The sequence below is a fragment of the Psammomys obesus genome, unplaced genomic scaffold (assembly GCF_907164565.1).
Source record: "Psammomys obesus unplaced genomic scaffold, mPsaObe1.curated_primary_1811, whole genome shotgun sequence".
In the NCBI taxonomy this organism is placed as follows: domain Eukaryota; kingdom Metazoa; phylum Chordata; class Mammalia; order Rodentia; family Muridae; genus Psammomys; species Psammomys obesus.
In genome coordinates, this window is record NW_026591711.1 from 2,704,751 (window position 1) to 2,728,219 (window position 23,469).

At 46.9% G+C, this 23,469-nt stretch overlaps 1 protein-coding gene across 3 annotated transcripts in view; it reads left to right on the plus strand.

Moving 5' to 3' along the window:
• Snx10 (sorting nexin 10) overlaps positions 1–23,469 on the plus strand; it is a 62,913-nt gene that overhangs the window by 35,704 nt on the left and 3,740 nt on the right. For all 3 annotated transcript variants that reach the window (XM_055611829.1, XM_055611831.1, XM_055611830.1), the window contains exons 2-5: positions 297–343; positions 12,895–12,981; positions 16,702–16,802; positions 17,139–17,237. In XM_055611829.1, the coding sequence (XP_055467804.1) occupies positions 320–343; positions 12,895–12,981; positions 16,702–16,802; positions 17,139–17,237 (311 nt within the window). In that variant the 5' untranslated portion in view covers positions 297–319. The remainder of the gene's footprint in view (positions 1–296; positions 344–12,894; positions 12,982–16,701; positions 16,803–17,138; positions 17,238–23,469) is intronic.

The following is a 23,469-nucleotide window of genomic DNA, read 5'->3' on the forward strand; positions in this document are numbered from 1 at the left end:
CCTGTGCACTCTTAATTGTCTTTCCAAATAAAGCCACATTCACAGGACCCGGGGTAGGAATGTCTTTTAGGCAGCCACACGTGAGCTCCACCCTCGTCTAAGGTGGAGACAGACCCTCTGTCTGTCTTGACCACATATCGCACATCTGAATCATCTGCTGTTCTTACAGGGCTGGAGGGAGGGGACTGGGAAGTTGTGAATGAAAGATTCAGTTTCACAAGTTGAAGAGTCTGGGGAATAGGGGGGACTCTAGAATGAATGTTTGATGTCACCAGCATTGATAACTTATTTTTCAGGTTGATTGTGTCCTGAGCCGAAGATGTTTCCAGAGCAACAGAAAGGGGTAAGTCACTACTTCTTCATTTAGGGACAGTCTGGGCTGAAAAGCTGAAGGTTAGCAACCCATGAATTCTGCCTCATTACAGATTGGTCCAGGAAGTAACTGGAAACTGGTGACATCTCAGAAGGGGGCTAGAGGAAGGCAGACATTCCCTGTCCCCACTCTAGTTGCGCTCTTGGCATGATCTTTCTGGTTCTGTGACTAGGCCGCAGCAGGTACATGCTGCCACCCATTCATGTGTCTGAAACACGGGCTCCCAGAGCCAGAACTCTTCCTGTTCTGCCTCCCTCCCTTGGCCTGAGCATCTCTTTACACTCTGCTTGCCTGGTTTTCTCTCAGCCGACTCATCCCTGGACAATCCCAGCTTTGACTAGGGACCCAGGAAAAGTGTCTGCTATTAGTTTCAGCCTGACCTGTTTGTTGCCTTTTAGAGCTGTTTTGTTGTTGTTGTTGTTTTGATTTTTTTTTGTTTGTTTGTTTCCCATACAACTCAAGCCAGACTTCCTTTTCCTGACTGCATCCTAGACTTACAGGACTCCAAAGCCCAGTTTTCCAGGCTGCCATCTAGGGTAGGGCTAATTCAGTTGTCTTTTGCTACCCTCGGGGGATTAGTTCGAAGAAGTTATCCCTCTCGGATAATACCAGAGCATCTCAGGATGCTCAAGCCTATTGTATAAAATGGTGTAGTATTTGCATGTAACCTGCCCAGTTTTTCCAGATATGTACGGACTTTATTTAGTCACCCTTTTAAGTCAGGATTCCAGGCTGGCTTTGAACTCATTATGCAGCCAAGACCAGGACTTGAATCTCCTGATCCTTCTGCTTCTCCCTTTCCATGTCCAGCCTTCAATACTCTCCCATATACTCTAGAAGACTTATAATGCTAAATGCCATGTAAGTGCCATGGTAATAGTTATAACATTTAAGGGAGAATGGCCAAGAAAAAAAGTCTGTGTACAAGGGCTGGAGAGATGGCTCAGAGGTTAAGAGCACTGGCTGTCCTTCTGGAGGTCCTGAGTTCAATTCCCGGAAACCACATGGTGGCTCATAATCATCTGTAGTGAGATCTGGTGCCCTCTTCTGGCCCACAGGTGTACATGCAGGCAGAACATTATATACGTAGTAAATAAATAAATCTTAAAAGTAAAAAAAAGTCTGTGTATCTCTGGTAGAGATGCACTGTGTAGCTCAAGATGCACTAGGAGTGAGCCACCATGGCCAGCTTCTTTCCAGTTGTGTGTGTGCGCTGGTTCGTGTGTGTGGGTACATGCGCATGTGTGTAGAGGCCAGAGGTCAACCTTGGGCTGTCTGGCTTGTATATTAGGAATCTGTCTCTCACTGCTATCTGCGGTCTATCAGGTAGGTTGGACTGGCTGGCCCCAGTAGTCCTCCTGTCTGGGATTGCAGATGCAGGCCAATATCACCTGCTTTTTATGTGGATCCTGAGGATCAGACACAGGGCCTTATGCTTGCACGACAAACGCTTTATAGACTGGGCTGTCTTCCCAGGCTCTTTTGTGGTAGGGGAAACCGTGGTGGCAGCAGCTGAGACAGCTGATTGTGTTGCACCCACAGTCAGGAAACAGAGAGTTATGAGGCCTCATGTTCACCTTTGTTCCTTTTATGAAGCCCAGGACCCAAGCCTAGGGAATGGTGACACCCATGTTTCGGGTGAGACTTCCACCTTAATTAACCTAGTCAAGATAATCCCTCACAGGCATGCCTGGAGGTTCCATGCGTGAAGCTGACGGTCAGTCTCAGCCATCACACCAGCTGTACAAAGATGACGTATCAGCGAACTGGAAAATGTCCTTTCTGATAAGTGGTTACATAATAGTCTTATGTCATTAGTGAATTTAAAAATGGCAGTTTCTTCAGTGAAAGAGGGAAAAACCACACTGCAAATAGGTGGGGATACAGTGTTCAAGGGTTTAGCTTAGCGGCTGTCAGCAAGAAATAAAAATACAGGGGTGAGATGCCGTGTGCACTAGAGTGGAACATCTGGCTGTTCATTAGCTGTTTGTCCGCTCTCTGCGTGGACAAGGGCTCAACCAGCATCCCTGCACTTGGCGTCTAGGTACCTGCAGGACCAAAGTCTTTTTTCCAGACTATTTTCTTCAACTCCAGGCCACTTCTTGCTCCCTGCTTCTGAGCTTATTTTGAAGTCTCGACAGCTCTGTGCAGTTGGCTCCTGGGCTGTTTCTAGTAGTGCCTTCCTTCCCAGCTTCAGCCCTTCCCTCGCTTCCATACATCGTTGATGGAGGCTGATACCTTCTATTCCTTCAGGCCTCAGTGGGGAATCAAAAAGAGACTTCCGATACCTCATTTTAAGAGGTGTTTTCACTGGGCAGCCATTGTCACACACACCTTTGATCCCAGCACTCAGGAAGCAGAGGCAGTCCGATCTCTTGAGTTTGAGGCCAATTTGGTCTACAGAGTGAGTTCCAGGAGAGGCAGAGCTGCACAGAATGAACCAACCAACCAATCAACCAACCAACCAACCAACCAACCAAACAAACAGGTATTTTCATCTCCTTGATCATTCCAAGAATACCCTACACTCAAGGCTAGCTAGAGTTAAAAAAGTCTATAGAGCCTAGTGAAGGCTGAATGTAGTTTAATAAAAGTCAAGATCCCCCTAATCACACATGTAAAGGTCAAATGCAGAACCACTGGTTGTCTAAGAAGCTAGACCATTGATTGTATAAGCACTTACCAGTTGTTGCCCATAGATAGCAGCCATTATAGATAGCAATCATGGGATTGGCGTGTGGATTAAGACCTACTTGCCATCTTTGTTCAGGGTGCAGATGGCCAGGAGTGACATTGCCAGCTAGAGCTGGCCAACTTTGAGGTTTAGTAATTTTTTTTTTTTTTTTTTTTTAAGATTTGGGAAATGTAGTCTCTCTTGTCGAAGCAGCTTTATTACCACAATAAATCTAGCCAGAGGAGAGAAGGAGCGAGAGTCTCTCCTGTTAGTGAAATGTGTTCCATTTGCACACTGGTTTGAATTCCCGGGAGAGCAGTAGCTCAGCTGATGGATGGTTCCTATAAAAAGGCCTTGGCATTGGGCCATTGTAAAATTAAAATGAATTCAACTCATTCATGCATGCAACTTTAATTTACAATTAAAATATTATGGTTACATATTTTAATAAGAATAATTAGACAGACCCAACTGAATCAACCCTTGTGTTTAATGAGACAGAACCCAGAATCCAAATGGAGAGGCAGGTGGGTGTGACAGGGGACACATTTCAGACAGCATCTTTGTGGAGTCAGGTGTTTTTGCCCTTTTTATATTCTAATGCTGGGGAGGACTAGTGTGATTTCTGCGCAGCACTGAGGACCTTTGTCCCCTGCCTTGGGAAACTGTTTTCTGAAGGGGCAAAGCTCCTCCTCTCAGGACACAGACTGTTTCCTGGAGACTCACATCCTATTCTTGACACTCTTGGGCTGTTGCTCCCCCGTGAAAATGCTGGCTCAGGTGCTGCTGGAACTGGAGCACCTCAGCCAGGGGATGAGGCTCTTTTCTTTGTAACTGTGTGTATGTATACACGTGTGTATAGCTCTACTTCCTGGATCATGAGAGCTGTACTCTCCCTGTGACCTGTGGGTCAAGATCCCCCTCTCACAGGGCTCGCATATCAGGTATCCTGCCTGACAGATATTCACATGATGATTCAGAACAGTAGCAAAATTGCAGCTATGAAGTAACCATGGAATGATTTTGTGGCTAGGGATCACCACAACATGAGGAACAGTATTAAAGGGTCGCAGCATTAGGAAGGCTGAGAGCCACTGCTTTAATGACTTACATTGTAAAGATAATTTTCTTCTTCAAAGCGTCTTTACTTCACATTGGGGAATAACAGTGTCAACCAGTTGTTGACACTTAAATGAGTTCTTTTTATTTTTATTTTGGTTTTTTGAGACAGGGTTTTTATGTGTAACCTTGGCTGTCCTGAACTTGCTTTGTAGAGCAGGCTGGTCTCAAGCTCACAGAAATCTGCCTGTCTCTGCCTCTCGAGTGCTGGGATTGAATGAGTTCTTTATTTTTATTCTTTTGGCTTTTTGAGACAGGGCCTCACTATGCAGCCCTTGCTGGCCTGGAACTCTCTATGTAGACCAGGTTAGCCTTGAACATGTGTTTAGGTTCACAGAAACCTGAACTTGCCTCTGCCTCCTGAGTGCTGGGATTAAAGGTTTGTGCCACTATGCCTGGCTTGAGTGAGTGTTTTTGTCACAGAATACCCAGAATAGGGCAAGCCTAAGTGTCCCAAGACAGTTCCACACACCACGAGGACCCCATCACCCATGGAAAAAAGAGTGCTACGGAGATGGGAGGGATCGGTTGCCATTTTGGATGAATAGCCTTAATGAACGGATGAATGAACATGTTTAATATACACTCACCAATGGGGACATTTTGGACTCACTCTAAGAAAGGCCGCACATGCCTTTAATCCTAGCACTTGGGAGGCAGATGCAGGCAGATCTCTATGAGGCCAGCCTGGTCTACAGAGTGAGTTCCAGGATAGCTGGGGCTACACTGAGAGATCCGGTCTTGAGAAAAACAAACAACAAAACAAAACAAAACAAAACAAAAAAAAAACCAAACCAAAACAAAAAAAGCCAGGCTGCCCTTGCCACTCACTGTGTAGCTTAGGGAGGCCCCAAATGCGCAGTGATTCTCTTACCTGGGCCTCTCAAGCGCTGGAAATTACTGATGTGCACCGCTACACTGGGTTTGGTATTCTGTTTCTGCCGTGTGCTTGCAGTGCCAGGCCTGGCAAACGTGGCCCTGCACCACAGAGCTGCACCTCCAGCCTGACAGCACAGGGGTGTGGCTTTCGATACTGGGCACTAATTGGAAACTGACTAGGGTTTAAATTAAGGAATGTCACCAAAAAAATCGAGACTAGTGCCTTCTGTCTCGTGACCCTGAGCCCTTTAAGCATTCACTTAAACCTAGATTTTACTCTCTTCTCTCTTCCTTGCATGTTCCTTCCCCATCCCCTTTCTTCTTATTCTCAGCCCCTAGCATGCAATGGTTGGAGAGATGGCCTTCCCGGGGACCCAGATTTGAATCTTAGTACCTACATGGCAGCCCACAACTTCCTGTAATTCCAATTCTAGGGGACCAATGCCCTTTTCTGGCCTTTTTCCTGCACCAAGCAAGCATGTGGTACACAGACATATATTCTGGCAAAACACCCATTAGCAATACAATAAATACATAAAAAAATAGTATAGTTTCAGTTAGAAAAGAAAAGCAGCCTGGTGTATCAGTCTTTTTCTCACACCACAGGTTCTGATGGGTGTTGCTATTATTCTGAGCCTGTTTGTGTGACAGTCACTTGAGGCCTCTGTCTCATTCTGTCTGAGTCTCAAAGAAAGATTTTATTTCCATCTCCCATATTTGAAAAGATTTGTTGACTATAGGATGTAAGTTCTAAGGAAAAAGTCAGAAGCTATTGGGCTATTCCTTTTTATCCCTCTCATATACTTATGTGTGTGTAGTTTTAGAAAATGGAGACCACGTAGAATTTATAGTTTAGCATTCCACTCTTTCAGGTTAGCATTCTAATACATTTTAATTATTAGAACCACTTGGCCAGCTGCAACTAAATTAGAAGTGACTGGAAAAAATTAGCATAAATTTATCTTCACAGTTTATTAACAGACAAGAAATGGTATGTTTATGATCAAAAAATCTGCCAGTCACTGCCTCAGCAAGGTTATCAAAGAGCATCGAAGAGTCCCAGTGACAGCACGTGCCTTTGATGTGATTAAAGATGAACCTTTATCTCTTGTGTTTTTCCTTCCAAACACATAGAACCCTAGTCCCGTCCCGAGACAAACACCAGATAAACCCTGACTGAGGAAGATCCACAAAGGCCCCAGCACGTTCCTAGTGTCGTCATGGTCGTCAACAACAAGGGAAGTCTATGAAAGTGCCACAGGCTTAAAGGAGCCTAAAGGAGACAAGATGGCCAGACATGTGTCATCCTGGGCGGGAGTTATGGCTGGAGCAGAACCACCATTTATTTACCCCACTGGAAGAGGACACAGTGACATCATACCGCTAGAGACCAGGCTTTGGACAAGAGACAAATCCCAGTTACAAACAGCCCAGTCTTGCTGGTCATCTGACTTTTGGGCCAGTTGCTTAAGCTTCTCTTATCTGTAGTATTGGGGTAATATTACCCAGCTGTTAGGGGAGACAGGGCAGACAGATAAGGTTGAACCAGGGTCAGGGGTCAGGGAGGAACAGGGGCCACGAAAATCATTTCACAGATGTTATGGCCTGTTTTCTCGTGGAGTGCAGTAAGGAGCAGTTATTTTAAATTTTTAATTCCACTCCTCCTGGCGTTTCCTTTCATAGTAGATGTAGTCATTAGGCCCAAGAAGTCATTAAAGTGTTTAATAAGGTTATTAAATTGACTAACAGCACCTTTGGAAGCCATTTCCATAGGAAATCCATATGATTCCAGGTATGGGACATGGGGCTGTCCTCTGTGGCAGACATCCTGTCAGCATCCCTGTGAAGGATGGTGGCCAGGCCGTGAGGGATGCGTCCAATTAAGAGATTATAGGTGAATCTCGGCGGTTTGTGTGCGCTTTTCGGAGCTGGAAGTGTGTTGAAACTTCACTAATTCCTACTAATTACAGGGTGGGGGAGGAGAGGTCCATCTGTGTTAGGGAATATTTTAAAATAAATGCATTTTATTACATTCGAGTACATATTTTAACTCCAACGAGGCTAACAAATTGTGGCCCAGCACAAGTCTTAGGGGATGAAGTTACTGAGGGCATCAGAATGATTTTCGATTATTTCTATGTAAATAGGCATTTCTGAAATTCTTTAGGGTGCTTGAAGACAGTTTGTTCTCATAGATCTTAAATGCTGTGCTGGTCGCCTTTTGCAGTTAATTGGCACATCCTCCAAGGATGGGATTGGTAAATTAAGATAAACTTGAGGCCATCTGTGAACTAACTTACCAATGATAAGTGGTGTCCAGGAGGCCAGGGTGGAAGAGGTTTTTACTCCAGCTCAAGTTTAATGTAGTTTATCCCCCCCCCCCCCCCCGAAGGCAATCTGCTCATTTCTGCAAGTGCTCTCTGATGGGCTGACTGATGTCAGTGGGTCTGGAGGTAGCAGACCACTGGAGGTGGCATCTTGAAAGCCAGCCCAAGTTGCCTGTTGGAGGATCCAGGAGAGGAGGCCCATGGGCAGTCCTGAGAGTCAGGGAGCAGGAGGCACTCCCAGGACACACTGAGGACAGACAAGTAAGTCACTCCAGGAGAATCTGAGGAGTGTTGACAAGCTGTATTTGCAAAATGCTTGGATTATGGAACAAAGAGAGAGAACGGGTCGGCGTGGTGGCGTGTGACCCTAATCCCTCTAATACAGCACTCAGGAGGCAGAGGCAGGTGGATCTCTGTGCGTTCAAGGCCAGTCTGGTCTACAAAGAGAGACCAGGACAGCCAGAGGGCTCTGTTACAGAGAAACCCTGCCGCTAAAAACCAAGGGAGTGGAGTTTGAGGTAGGAAACATAAAGAAATAAAAAGAAATGGCCTGGCTTTGGTAATCTAGGCAGGAACACCAGTGTGATCAAGGGCGTGAATGACACCACACCCACTTGAAACCTTGGAACTCCGTGGGCAACCTTAGGCAGCCATAATGCCGTCTGTTCTCCACAGCTGTGGTCACCATTTACGTAACAGCTGGAAAGCTGAGCTGTGTACATTCCTTTTTTTTTTTTTTTAGGGAAGAATGGGTTTCTTTTTTTACCATTTTTTTTATTTTTTACAATTTACTCATTTTATATTCCCCTCCCTCATCTCCTCCCAGTCCCACCCTCCCTCCTTGTTCCTCCCTATTTCCCTCCCCTAGTCCCCTGAAACAGGCAGCCCTCCTCTCCTGCCATCTGTTCCTAGCTTGTCAGGACTGCCTGGATCTTCTTCCTCTGTGGCCTGGCAAGGTCATATCTCCAGGGGGAAGTGATCAAAGAGCAGGCAACTGAGTTCATGTCAGAGAGCCCCTGCTCCCCTTACTAGGGAACCCCCCATGGAGACTGAGCTGTCTATGGGCTACATCTGAGCAGGGGGTCTAGGTCCTCTCCATTCGTGGTCCAGACCCTTCTGGGCCCAGATTTTTTAGCTTTGTTGGTCTCCTTGTGGAGCTCCTGTCCCCTCTGGGTCGGTCTCCCTCCCCCCACCCATCCTTATGTGTTTCTTTAGCTTTGCATCCTAGGAGGCTCTGTCTTTTGTGGGGTGAGGGGTGATGTGGGGGGGGGATGTCATGGAGGGGAGGATGTAGGTACAGAGGAAGAAAGTCTGACAGTGTGGACCAGCGTATGCTGGAGCAGTATGTCGAGAAGTCTGGGCTTGGGAACTGGGTCTGGCTGGGACTGGTGTGATGCTGTGTACTGAGTTGAGGGGACAGATGGTGTGGGAGCTTGGGCATCTGTTACTCATGGGGTTTCTGGTGGATCAGGGTGGGGCTCAGCACACTACAAAGGTGCCAGGACTGGAACCAGCAGTCCAGGTGGGTGGTTTTGTGTGTGTGTGTGGGGAATGTAGGGGTGGGGATGAGGTCACCCTAGACCAAAAGTAAGTCTGTAAAGAGCAGCAACCAGGTATGGCTTGCAGGGAGGCAGCAACATAGCTAGGAGCAGGGAGCAGACACAGGCTTACCACCCACAGAAGAACGGTGAGGGTTAGCACCACAGCTGTTCTAGTTTGGCTCATGTGGCTGTGGTAAAACAAAGAAAAAAAGCCAAAACAAGTTTAGGGAGAAAAGGGTTTATTTCTTCCACCACTCCCAGATCGTAGGCCACCACTGGCTTGTTCCCTTGTTTTTCCTCAGTTGCCTTTCATAATCAGCCCAGGTCCTCCTGCCCAGGGGGTAGCATCGCCCATAGTGGGCTGGGCCCTCCTTCCTCAGTCAATCAAGAAAGTGTACCCACAGGCCAGTCTCATGTAGGCAGTTCTGTTATTAAGGTTCCCTCTCCCCTGTGGTCTCCAGCGCCAGGTCAGCCAGGGTGAAGACTTTCAGTGCTGAAAGAATGATGTAGAGGCGTAGTGCTGCAGTGAATTCTGGGTGTGCAAAATTTGAAACGCGCTTCTGTATTCTGGCCCGGCTTTGGAACGTGTCCTTCTGTAGGCAAAGATTAGGTTCCAGCCTGCTGACAGGAAGAGAGGCTTCCTCAAAAGCTGGTCACTGTGCTCTCTCTCCCTTTGCACATACCGGGAAGGACCCATTCTCACAAGTATAGTTCAACCTTTGGACCATTTTTTTTTGCCAAAGAACTAAACTACACTGTTGGGTTTTTGCTACTAAGTTCCATAATCAGGCTTTTTTTTTTTTTCTTAAAAAAGGTTTGTTGGGGGGAACCTGTCTGGGATACATAGTAAGATCCTGACTTGGAAGGAAGGAAGGACCATTGATGATGGTGATTTGAGACAAAGTCTCACTATGCAGTCCTGGCTGGCCTGGGACTCACTAGGTAGACCAGGTTAGTCTTGCATTTGAGGTGATTTTGCCTCATCCCCCTGAGTGCTGAAATTATAGGTGTGTATGGCTAGGCCTGGCTTAGATTTTTTTATTCTTTGGGATGTGTGTGTATGTGTTGTTTGTTTGTTTCTGCTGAGACAGGCTTTCTCTGTGTAGCCCTGACTGTTCTGGAACTCACTCTCTAGACTGGACTGTTCTTGAACTCGCGGAGATCCACCTGCCTCTGCCTCTGCCTCCCAGGTGCTGGGATTATAGATATGGGAAGCCATGGCCCGTTTCCTCATTTGTTTTATGATGTGCGAGGATCCTCCAGTTCAATAGCAGGCACATGTTTTCCATCTCCTGTTAACGTGTGACACTGAGTGGCTGGAAACGTTTGGCTTCTGTCCAGCTCATCTGAGAGTGTGCGCCTCTTCCATGGAAAACCGTGGGAATGTGGCTTCCACAGGACGCGTGGTGACTCAGACATCCCGTAGTCCTCCACGAGGCACAGTCCCAGTGCCGAGGACAGCACTACTTTTGGGGGTCAGTGACACTGTTAAAATTTCTTCTAAAATCACAGGAGTGAACTTTCAGGTGAAGGACAGGCTTTGAAATATTAGTGGAGGCTTCTTTACACCAGCATTGCTAAGCATGATTATTTGTATGTATGTGTCTAAGATATGTATGTATGTTTGTGTGTATGTATGTATCTATGTATTGAATTAAAGTTTTTTTTCCATGCTCTCTCTAGCTCCCCGATAATGAGATGGAGACCTGTTACATTTATTAATAAGCTTTAAGCACTGTAACTGGGCAGATAATTGATGTATTCTAACCCATCTATGCTAATCTGGCCTACTTCCCAGCCACATGCCCTGTTACCTTTGGCCTTGCCCTGGCTGCCTCCGCTCCATCTTTGTCCTCATGGCGACTCCTCATGGCCCATGCAGCTCTTCTCCCCACCCTCATTCTCCTCCACCTGGGACCCCCAGACTGGGAACGGAAGTCTCTCCCACAGTCTCCTCTGCCTAGTCATTGGCTCTTTAGATTCTTTATTAACCAATCAGAGATAATTGGGGAGTAATTTTTACACAACACCGAGACAGGAGATTCCTCAATAGCATTGACGATACCAGAATCTGTTCACATTTAGCTCACAGACAGTTAAGCAATTAACAGTCAAACATACAGAGACACACCCGTAACTCTGTCTCCAGGGGATCTGCTCCCTCTGGCCTCTGAGGGCACCTGCAGTTTCTTTCACACATCTCGCTCCCAATACATAATTAAAAATAAAATCCCTTCCCAACTGAGAAGTCCTGCAAATATGTGAAGTACCACAGGAAAATCAGTTTCACACACACAACATAAAATAAGTAAATTAATAAACAAATTTTATGGCGAAAATGTGTGCTTTGTTATATTCTTACCTGATTTTTAGACTGTCTCTGAAATGATTTTTAAAATGAGAGATAGAGGCAGGGTGAATCATGAGTTTGAGGCCAGCCCAGATCACATGAGAAGCACCTGTCTCAGGAGACGAAAGGCGGCAGGATGTGGTGGCTTAGATCTAAATGCTGACTCTGGAGAGGCAGGAAGATTGCTGAGTTCAAGGCTAGCTTCAGCTATCTATACATAGTTCTTGGCCAGCCTGGGCTACAGAGTGAGACTGTGTCCCAGCGGGAGAACTACAGCAAAAACCTTTAAAAATGAGCCTCCTGGGGACATGCGCTCATAGTCCCTAGGTCCTGAGGACACGCAGTGAGGCAGTCTCCAGTGCAGGAAGAGAGGCATGTTACCATGAAGACAAGACGTGCTGGGAAGACAGCAACAGACAAGATAGCAACGCTGCTGTCAGGGAACATGGACTGCTTTTCTGCTTTTGAAAAATATCGTAGGGCCTGAAGAAAACATCTTGTTTATTATCTGCACAACAGCACGTAGGCCCATCGATCTGTGGAAACCCATGGCCTGCCTTCCTCTTCTGTTTTGAATATTTAACAAAATAAAAACATTCATTTGTATGGGTGTTTTTCCTGCATGTATATCTATGTACCACATACAAGCAGTGCCCAGGAAGGCCAGAAGCAGGCGACAGATCCCCTAGGAACTGGAGTTACCCTGTGGGTGCTAGGAAATGAACCCTGGTCCTCTGGAAGAGCAGCAGTAAGTGCTCTTAAGTGCTGAGCCATCTCTGCAGCTCCTTTTACTCTTACTATCTTTAAAAACAAACAGAATTGTCCACAGTGTCATTTTTGTGTATTTACTTACTGATTTGTGTGTGTGTGTGTGTGTGTGTGTGTGTGCTGTTTTTGATTCAGGCTCTTGCTCTGTGGCTAAGCCTGTGCTGGCATTCATGGCGTGTTTCCTGCCTCTACCTCCCAAGTGCTGGAATTACAGGTGTGCAGTGCACACCTGTGTAAAAAGCAACAACAAAACACAACACACACACACACACTCACACACACACAAAAGCCCCAAAACATCTCTTTTACTCATAACACAAAGATGAAGGTGAAATGATTTGCTGTATAGAAAATACATTTAAAAATAGAAAAGCTGAGAAAGATGGTGTGTGTTACTGTGGCCCATTCTCACGAGGCTGGCTAGACAGTTTCAACCCCTGGTACTTGCTTTTCACCCAACCTTTGTTACGCTTCTTTATTTGTGGCCTAGAAAGCAATTTGCTTGACAGGTCATAGATATTCGAGATGATATAAGCAGCTGCTGCATTGAAAAGCTGAGACAAAGGGCAACTTATTTTTCACGAATGAGCATGAAGAACCAGCTTTAGAATGTATCTTCTTGATCCTCTTGAGATACCTGTAACACTTTCCATCAGCACTCTGCTCCGTTTCGCATTATTTAAAAATTTCCATTTGTGGCGAAGTATTTTCTGGACTCCGGTGACATCTGATTCATGATGTCTACTTCTTGTTTTCCGAGGGGCGTTGAGCACCCTGGCTGGTATTTCTGGTTCTGCCCTTTCAACGCCTGCCAGCCTTTTCCATAATCCTGACACTGTTCTTTGTTCCCAATGCCCTTACAGGAGTTTGTAAGCGTCTGGGTCCGGGACCCCAGGATTCAGAAGGAGGACTTTTGGCACTCTTACATCGACTATGAGATCTGTATTCATGTAAGTACGCAGCCATTAGGAAATGGGATTTTAAGTGGTGAACATTTTATATGACATAATGATACTAAGAACTAAAAAAAAAAAAAAAAAAATTCTCCATAATTCAAAGAACTGAATTGGGATAATCCCAGCTAAGTTTGTATCACAAATGAAGCAGTAAGATGATTCTTGAAGTTGAAGGATTGCTTATTTGAAGCTCATATTGTACTTGTTTAAAAGTATTAATATTTCAGTGTTTATCACCTTTACTTATGAAGGTGTGAATACTTTAAACATTAGTGGTTAAAAGGTATCTTACAAAGTATTAGTGGTATTTCTTTGTGATACTATATTTCGAGGTAACATGATTTGGTAAATAGTAAGCTTTGAGGGGACATGGACTTTTGGGGGAGAAGAAATATAGTAGTAGCCATTTTAAATTAACCCATGGTGGTGGGTTTCATTGTAGCATTTTTATTCATTATGTGCCTTTATACTTTGTTGTAACTGTCTTATATGGAGAACCAGAACTATGGGAATGAATATGTACAATTAGTTTGCTTTAGTCTAGATTTTTGAGTCATTAGCACAAAGAGTAAGCAGCTAGAAGTGACATCCTGTCCCCCTCCCCCCCACCCCGCAAGCTTCCCACGTGCCTGTGTGGGGCGGAGCCTGCTGTGCTCACAGTGAACAAGGTCAGCAAGCCTGTCCTGCATGGGGGCAGCTGCTTGCTGCCGTGAACCTGCTGCTTGCTGCTCCTGCTGCTACTGGCAGACTGGCCTCAGACCCTGTAGTTTGCTAGCTCCTAACTCTTGGAGACGCTCACTTTCTTGTCCCACTTGGTCCAGATCTGGTGTATCCAGGGCCGTCTCTGGTGCAGGGATCTGAGGTACCCGACACGGTGAAGTAACATATGGTCACCATTCCCTGTCGCCTGGCAGGTCTGAACACCGCTCTAAAACCTTTTCTTTCAGGAGTCACCATTTTAGAACATACTCGACGTAAAAAACTCTGAACTGCCTCTCCCCTCCTTTTTCTCTCTGAGCCATTGCTGTATGTGTTGTTATTTTGCTTTTGTTTTACTCAAAAGCTCACACCGAAGATGCATTCTGTGTGCAAAATTATGGGCTTATAACAACAGGCATCTGGGCTGGAGAGATGGCTCAGCAGTTAAGAGCATTTTCTGCTTTTGCTCAGGACCAGAGTGTTGGGTCCCAGCACCCGCATGGCAGCTCACAGCAGCTGTAACCTCAGTTTTAGGGGTTCCATCCCTCTTCTGAATTTCCCAGGCTTCTGTGTGTTTGTGGTGCATAGACATATACAGGAAGTTAAGTGAATAAATATTTTAAAAAAGGAATAGACATTTGAACCAGAAATGGCGGTGACACCTGCGATCCCAGCATGTCAGGTAGAGGCAGGAGGATCAGGAGCTCAAGGTGATCCTCAGCTATATAGTGAGTTCAGGGCCAGCTCCGTCTATATGAGAACCTGTTGCAATCCCTGACCACCCCCTCCTCCCCCCTATCCCCCCCCCAAAAAAAAAGCATTTGAAACAAAAGGAAATTATTTAATTGCCCTTTAACTGCCTCAGAATGTTGGTGAGCCCTCATCATGTACTTTAGGGCATCGAGACTTTTGCTTATTTTCAGGGGGGGATGAAGTATAGATAGATTATTCTGTGCTAATAAATCGCATGATAGGAATTCTGAAATCCACCTGGACTCATGAGCCATAACATTTTGGCGGTGTTTCTCTGAAGTAACAGTCAGATGAGTAAATCGTGACTTGGTGGAGGCAGAGACAAGCATGAGGAAGTGAGCCCGCTCTAGTGTAGACCTGCTCCTGTGGCATACAGTTCAAAGTGGGTGAAAGGATGAGGCTTTTGGCGAGCCTCCGTTAGCTGGCTCTGAGGGCCTCAGCTGGGAATCCGTTCAGATGAACCTCATGGGAAGTAGTACGGGGTGAGTGTGGAATGCCCGTATGTATTTGGGGTTATAAACCAGCAGATGTCGGAGCTGGCTGGTCCCCTGAGTATCTTCTCCTCACCCCACCCTGTGGTTGAAGGACTCACAAATGGACCTTATGCTGATTTCGGTATTAGGTGGATTTTTGTTACCGACGCACATGGTGATCGTGAGCCTCTGGGAAACTGGGTTTAAATGGTTCCAGCCTGCACTGGCAGTAAGACCCTGCGGTGTCCTGGTACTCTCTGAGGAGGCAGTGGCAGGAGGATGCCTGCTTGGGCCTTGTTAGGGCCCTAATTCCGCTGCGACCAAGCCTGCCTCAGTCCCCAAGGAGTGCACTGGAGTCAGCAGTGGCGGGCTTTGAAGTTGTACTGCAGCACGCCATTGGCCCATTGGCGGCTCCTGTAGGTTCTGTTTTGGTAACGGCGTAAGTGGCTGCATGTTGTGCCCTGGCCTTGGCAGGTGAGTCTTCACCTCTCTGCATCCGGGAATGTTGCCCTGTGTTTCGTGGGGACTGCTTATGAACAGTTGCACACAGTCCTTCAGATTTCCAAGAAAATGCCTGAACTTCATTGGCAGGATAGGTTTTTTTGAAATAATGTGAATCTTAGTAGCAAAAGTTAACTTTTCATTTAGGAATGTAATGATTACGAAGTGGGTGTTCATTTAAAATGGATATATAGAGGTTTTTGTGTGTTTGTTTGTTTGTAGGGGTGGTTGAGAGTTTAGACAGGATCTTCCTCTGTAGTCCAGACTGGCCCCAGACAGGTGGCACTCCTCCTGCCCCAGCCTCCCGAGTCCTTAGGAGTCACTCAGCTGAGGTGGCCAGGCGCAGATGTTTGTCAGCTGTGCGTTTTACCCACGGGAGTGACACTGTGGCTTAGGCTCGGCTGCGGACTCTGGGCCTATTTTCCCCCAAGACCGTCTCAGAGCTGCTACAGGGTGACACACAGCTGGTAACGAATAGCCTTGACCACGCTCGCCAGGTGCTTTCTGTCCATCTCCATATCCGCCCTGTTCCCCCAGCTCGGGGCAACTAGAGCTGACGTCATTTTCTTGGGGGAGAACCAGGGTTGACGTTTATGTCTGCCCGTCACAGGGGATGCCGCCGAACCCCACCCCTGTGTCCCTGACCCAGACCACCTTCCGCCTGTCATTGTCTAGTGGGCTGAGGCAATGTCTAGGTGAGCAGCGACTTCAGGATTCCCAGGGACTGGTGACACCCAGCTTGAGATGCCCACGTCTGCGATGCCTTGGGGAGGGCTGTGGGAAGTCAGCCCTGGACCACAAAAGCTTTGGGGTGGTGTTGAAAACGCAGTGGCTGCCCCTGAGCATTTTACTTTTTAGGGTGTGTGTGTGTGTGTGTGTGTGTGTGTGTGTGTGTAGTTAGGGTCTCACTGTGTAGCCTAGGCTGGTTTTGAGCCGCCTGAGTCTGAGATGATGCTGTGGGCTACTGTGCCCCCCCAGAATTTATTTCCTAATGACCCGCCTTTGGAAACAATGCTTGTAGTCGGGAGAGCACAGGCCCCCTTCAGGATTGTGGTCAGGGTTTGGCCATGCTGGCCCAGGGCTGACCCCGCTCATTCATGTCACTGTGGCTTCTTCAGGGCTGAGACCGACAAGTTACAGGTAAGGGTTTGCCGTGCCCACATAAACGGAACTGCTCGTTTCATGTTTTCATCCTACCTATAGAGGGAGAGTTGCCTTATGAGTTATGGACATAAAAGAAGGCGCTGCTTCCCTTGGGTGAGGCTCACGCTCTTCTCTTTTTGTGCAGACCAACAGCATGTGTTTTACAATGAAAACGTCTTGTGTACGAAGAAGGTACAGAGAATTTGTGTGGCTGAGGCAGAGGCTCCAAAGCAATGCGTTGCTGGTGTAAGTGATTCGTAGTTTAAATTACCGAGAGCACGTCGTGACGGTCTGGAACTGGAAGTTGATGGCATTAAGACGCACCAGTTAAGAAAAAAAAAAGGATGCACGAGTTAAGAACAGGGTGTAGGCTTGCTTCCTCTAGTCAGTTCTGTGCCCACTGCATCTGAATTTAAAATCCAGCTTTTATGGATGCCGATCGTGAACGGCCCCAGAAGTGTAAAGACGTAAAGACAGATTTTCCTTTACGTCACCGTTCTGCAGCAACAGTTAGGTGATAGCTGTGTGATGGTCATTACCGTGCACCTTGATGTGGTGATTGACTTTTTTCTTTCTCATCAGACAAGTGCCAGAGCTTCCGTCTAAAAACCTGTTTTTCAACATGAACAACCGCCAGCATGTCGACCAGCGCCGCCAGGGCTTGGAAGATTTCCTCAGAAAGTGAGTAACGGTCTGTACCCGGGCTGGGGATGTGGGGAGAGGGAGCCTGGGCAGGAGCTGCATCTCTGAGGCTGAGGACCATGTGCATTCATATCCTGTATTAGAGTGCCATCTTGTGGTTGATATTTAATGGTACAGATGTGAACAGAGCATTCTGGAAACAATGGATGACTGGATCAGAGAATCAACACAGGGGCTTGTAAGAGTGAAGGAAATACGGTGGCAGCTTACACTTCTAATGGAGGAACTTATGAGGTTGCAGCAGGAGGACTTCTGTGAATTTGAGGCTTTGCAGTGAATTCCAGGCCAGTCTTTGTCAAACAAATGCAACAAACAAATACCCCCAAATAACAATAACGACAACCAACCCAGTGCAAACAGCCAACAAAAGTAAAGCAGAAACAAGTTACTCAGGAGTCTGGCTGACAGGGGTAGTATTTTTCAGGAAGTAAGTGTGCCCTATTATTTGCAAGAAGCACTTGTCTTAAACTGGCTTCAGTTACAGCATTAAGTACTGACCGGCCAGAATCGTCTGTATCAGGGCCTTGAAGGCTCTTTGCTGGCTGAAGGGCTTAGTTCTTCCTTGCAGGGGTCCTTTGTCAAGTGCCTGTTGTCCGAGTAGCCTCTGTTTCTGTGATGGGCCACACTTCCCCAAGAGCTGCCTGAGTCCACGCCACTAGGACCTCCTTTGTCTCACTCGCTCTCTGGAAGGCCGGGAGAGGAGGGCTGTTCCGCACTGGCCTGCACACAGATTCCGATGCGAGGCTTCTGGGCTTCAAGTTCTGGTTCTGTCACTTTACTAGCTGGGAGTCAGGCAAATCTTTTCCTTTTTCTGTGCCTTTGTTGTGCCGTCTATAAAACGGGGACAGTGAGGACTGAGACAGTTAAGTAGGCTAAAGAGTGGAAGGCACAGCAGTGTCTGTCAACCTAATTTTCGAGTGCTGAGCGTTATTACTATTTTAGTGCTGTTATAGCTTGGGGCTGTAATAGCCATGAGCTTCTTTTCCCATCTTCTAGATAGGGAGTAGGCGGAGTCAGGTGGGTTACCAGTTAGAGGCAGGGCCCCTAGTGTCCATTCTTCCAGTGGCTTTGGGATCTGAAATGATCTCTGAGTTCACTGGGTAGGACCTCGAGCTGGTTTGAAATAATACGCTGCTTTTCCCCCCATATGGCTCGCTTATGAAGGGCCTGGGTATTAAGTATGCACATGAATATTAATATTTATTTCTATCAGATTGACATGGTGCCTTTCCTTCAAAGAGGTCACTGGGACATGCAGAAACCTAGAAGCTTGTGTACTGAGTGAGGGCAGGGGAAGACAGACACTAGGGACATTGCTATGAAGAGCTCGGAGGAACACACACGTATACGTATGTAAATGGCTGTATGGGGTATAGCTATTTGTTGAGCTGCGTCCTCTGAAAACATCCTAGCAGTGTCCTCTGTGGTGTCACAAGTGTGTCAGAGCAAAGAGCCGGTCAGGACTTTTCTGATTTTTTCTTTATGGGCTGTTCTGTTGATTGCTGTCTCTGAGGCACACAGGTGGCTGGCTGATGGCTTTTCCCTTAAGATCTAGCTCATGTCTGCAGAGCAGTCTCCAGTCCAGATGCTATCCCCGGAGAAGCCTCAGCCTGGCCACCACCTGGGAGGTTTGGGCAGGAGCAGATGAATGCCACAGCCCTGGCTAGCAGCGGGGAGCCCCTGGGTGATGGCAGGTTCGGGGACAGCAAGCGCCTGTGTTGATTTAGGTAAATGCAGGGCACTGATCATGCCACTGTAGCTGGTCTTTTGAAATGGGCTCTTAGGCTCTCTAGAGTGGCCTCAAACCCACCATGTACTTGAGTCTGGCCCTGAACTCCTGGTCGCCTGCCCAGATGGCTGGGATCACCGGTGTGCGCCTCCGTGCTGGCTCTGCTCCTGCACTGTTTTTAATCACCGGTGCTCCTGCCGTTAGTGTGCCAACGTCTGCAGAGGTGTTGTGTACCCTTTGGCTCTGCATTCATTGTTAGACACGTAAGTCAGAGGGAAGAGCATCCTCCCAAGAGACCTCAAAGAACTTGGGTCTAATCTCCCATCAGTCCTGGCTCTTGGTATTTTCCGAGCTATGGAACTTGGAGTCTTTTGAGGCCTTTAATTCCTTTGGATGTCTGTGGAGTGGAGGGGTACAGCCAGTGCCCTGGTGTCCTCGCTCGCTGGTTGTTGTGTGGGTCAGATAATTACCTGCTTGGAAAGGATCTGCGTGTGCCGAGCCGTCACCCCACCGCTGTGTGCCAGGGCTATGGGCACAGACCCAGGACAGGACTGAGCAGAGAGCTTCTGAGCTGTTACTCTCTAGAAGCGTCCCGTCTCACTGGGAGCTCTTGGTGCTGTGTCTGAACTAGTTAAAATTTGATCTGGGAGCTGGAGGGATGATTCAGTGGGATGGTTCAGTAGTCAGGGCATGTACTGATCTTCCAGAGGTCCCGGTTCAGTTCCCAGCACCTATATATATGGTGGCTCACGACCCTCTGAAACCCTAGTTCCAAGGGACTCAAAGCCCATGCCCAGCCTCCCTGGGCCCCAGGCATATATGTGGCGCATATACATATAAACAGACCAAACACTCATACACAAACAGTAAAAATAAGTAAGCCTTAAATTGAGAAAAACCCTGGCTATTGATTTTCATCCGAGGGTCACGGAGCAGACAGCTTTCCCGTGATATCGTTCACTCCACTGCAGCCCGTGAGCGTCAGTCTCTGACAACTCACAGAATAAACCGAAGAGCACTAATTTAAAAGTTAAAAAGAAAAATAAGGGTGGGTAGAGGTGTTTGTAGCCAAGCCTGGCGGAGGGAGGTGGCAACAGACTTCCACAGGATGTCTTCCGGTCTTCGAGCTTCGCGCGTGTCCCGCTCGCACCCCCACCGAGCCCATGGAGTTGGCTTTGGACTAGGCCCAGGGGCTGAGCCCTCCTTTCTGTGCCCATTCCCCGGCACAGCTCTCCTGTTTATTCTGGGTTGGGCATGCGTGGAAACCACCCATGCCTTCACCCCGGCACCCCTCCTGCATTCAGCCCTGAGCCACCTGGGGCAGCCCTTTGCCTGGCCTCACCTTGGCATCCTCTGAGGCATCACTGGCTCTTGTGAGGCAGGGCCATCCATTCGAGGCCGGTCCCTCGCTGGGTGGGAGGCCTGGGATTGATAGCGTTAAAATGTGACATGTCCTGGTTTTTTGATTTTTATGTAAATTTTGAGGATGTTAAAAATTCCATCAAAGCGGAATATCTCTGCATATGTATGTGTGCATGATGTAAAATGAAAATTTCATTTTAAGGTCATCTGTATAATAATATGTACTTAATAAGGGCACAATGCATATTCAGGCAATATTCTAATTCCCCTCGCAGAGGAATTGGAGACTTGCTTCTCTGATTGGCTGTCAGAGATCATGTGTTGGTCTTACCCACGCTTGACATGGTGGGTGCCTTGTCACTGTCCCTTCCGGTCTCGGCAGGCGGGAGGCATCTCAGCTGTACAGACTGGAGGGCAGTGGAGGTCCCGTGTTCCGGGGACGGCTGTTTGTGATCAGCCAAGCGGTCGCTGCCCGCTGAACTGGCCCCTGTGACTGTGGGCTTGTCCAGTACTCCTCTTCCCTTGTGACTGCAATTTTCTCCGTGTAGTCTTTCTCCTGATTCTAAATTGTAAGCTCTTATAATAGTAACAGAGACATGAAGCTACAGGTTAGGGTAAGTCTCCAGCTGTGCTAGAAACCGCTACTAACGTCTTCGGTTTAATCACTACCAACAGGAGCCATCTCAGCAATAGCATACACACCCCGCAGACAGGCTTTCTGCTGTGCTTTTACGTGATTTTTACCCACTTCTTTTTGTTGTTTTGGGACAGCCCGGGTTGACCCTGAACTAGCAGTGTAAGGTGACCCCAAACTTCTCATCTTCTTGCCTCTACTTTTCAAATGCTGGGTGTGCGCCACCACACCTGACTATGGTGGGAAAGTTGAGGGTTTTGAACAAAAGGCACGTACACATGGGCATGCACACAGATACACACACACACACACACACACACACACACACACCCTCCCCACACAAACACATGATACACACAACTCTTTTATAAATCTTTCTGTTCAATAGAGGGCACTACAGCATAGATTATGAATATTTTTCAATGAAAATGCATAGGTTGAAATTATTTCTCTCTTGGTAAGAAGTGAATAGGCTGAGGTAACTTTCCAACCTCAAGCCACGCTACCCAGATGTGTGCAGCAGGGTGGGGGCTGTCATTATATGGGCGGTTCCGTAGAGCCAGGGCATTTGGTAGAATTAAATGGTTTTGTGTGCTTTATTTGGTCTTCCACTGAACCACGATACAACACGCTTAATAAGATGCCGTTAGGGGAAACCAGACGTCATTGTGTCCAGTTTGGAGGAAAAGCAGGCCTTGCTTCGTCTAGCATAGTTACTGTTGGGCTGGGAGCAACTTCTGACTTGCATTATAAATACGCTTTTTAAAATTTCTTTAAAATTCTGTAGGCTGGTATGTGAAACTCCGGCTGTAAAGGCTTGAAAATAATATGCATTTAATCACTTGTTTATTTATTTACTTTTTTCTTTTTTTTTGAGCTGGTCTCAGTATGTGGGCTTGGTTGTCCTAAAACGGTACTCTGTAGACCAGGCTGGCCTTGAACTCACAGAGCTCTGCCTGCCTCTGCCTCCCAAGCGCCTCCCACCCTATACATTTATTTTTATGGAGGCTTCTAACAATTACAGTTTATTGTTTTACAGATTACATTTCTATAATCAGATTGATTTGTTGGTGGAAAATGTGGCACAAATATGACCAAAGAAAGCAAAGGATTTTGTCAAGATGGTGGTAGGCACCTGTGATAGGCCAGAACACAAATGTCACGGGGGGGGAGGGGGGAGACTGATGCCCTCCATTCCTTCCAAAGGTTCCATTTTTTAAAGTTAAAAAGATTTAACATATTATTTTTATTACTGTTATTATTGCTATTATTTGAGATGGTCTCACAGTGGTATTCTGGCTAGCCTGGAACTTCTGATTTTCCTGCCTCAGCTTCCTAAGGGCTGGGACTGTAGAGGAGTTCCACCACTCCGGACTCCTAAGATTTACACTTTAAATTTTACATTGTAAACTATCTGACCACAAAATGAAAATATGAATAGACCTTAAAGTAGTTTTTTTTCTTTGTTTCTTTCAAATTCATACCTGAGCAGAACTGGCGGCCTAAGATTGGCTATCAAGACACAAAAAATAAAATTAAAGCAAAACAAAACAACAACAAATCCCCCCTGCTCAGCATGCACGCTGGTTTTCCCCGGGCCCTGTGGATGAGCATTACCTCCCAACCCCGCCGCTTTACTGGAGGCCTGTTCTCTCGCTTTTTACCCTGTGTCCTCCAGGTGGCAGTATTCAGCAGAAAACTGGGAACCAAGGCGCCCAGTGCACAGTCAAATTGGAAATTGAATTATAGCAGAAGAAAAGGGACAGTAGCCTTGAGGTCTCCATCAGCCTGGACTCTGATCACTTTTGTTTGCGGTACCCATGTGTTAGGTACCCAGCCAGTTAATAACAGCACGTGAGCAGTTCAGGGCTCAGCAGAATTGCTTCAGACGTGAAATAAAGCTAAAATGAATTTGTGTCCAATATCGTTGCCATTAGTGCACATTACTTCTGTGCTGTAATGCCTCAAACCATCTAAAATCAATTTTAAAGATCACCCATTATTTTATAGAGAAAATAAAACACATTTCCAGCAGAAACAAAGCCGTCTGTACAATCCTATGAACAGCCACTTGTCTGCTGGCTGGTGGCTACCAACAGGAGGCCACAGGGAACACTGGGCTTGGGCTTCACAGAGGGTCTGAGCTCTTATCTGGGCCTTGGTGTCATAAAACTCTCTCCTGATTTGAACTATTAAGGACACGAGTGGGAAGCATTTATAAATGAGGGAGATAGATTTTAGAGCAGTCCAAGGCTTTTACTTCGTGGCAAATGAGCCTTTATTGTGCGGTGTGGCCGTCTTCTGGGAGGACCAGGGCAGAGGCCATGCAGAGCTGAGGCACTTAGAGCCTTTGCTTGTGATTTTCTCTTTGCAAAGCACGATAGTCTTGCTTCTGCTCTTATTAAAGAGCCCCTTTCCCTTCAAGTTCCGTTTAAAAGTCTGTTGAAGCAAAGGGGACTTGGCGTGTTTGTCGGCATCTACCTTCA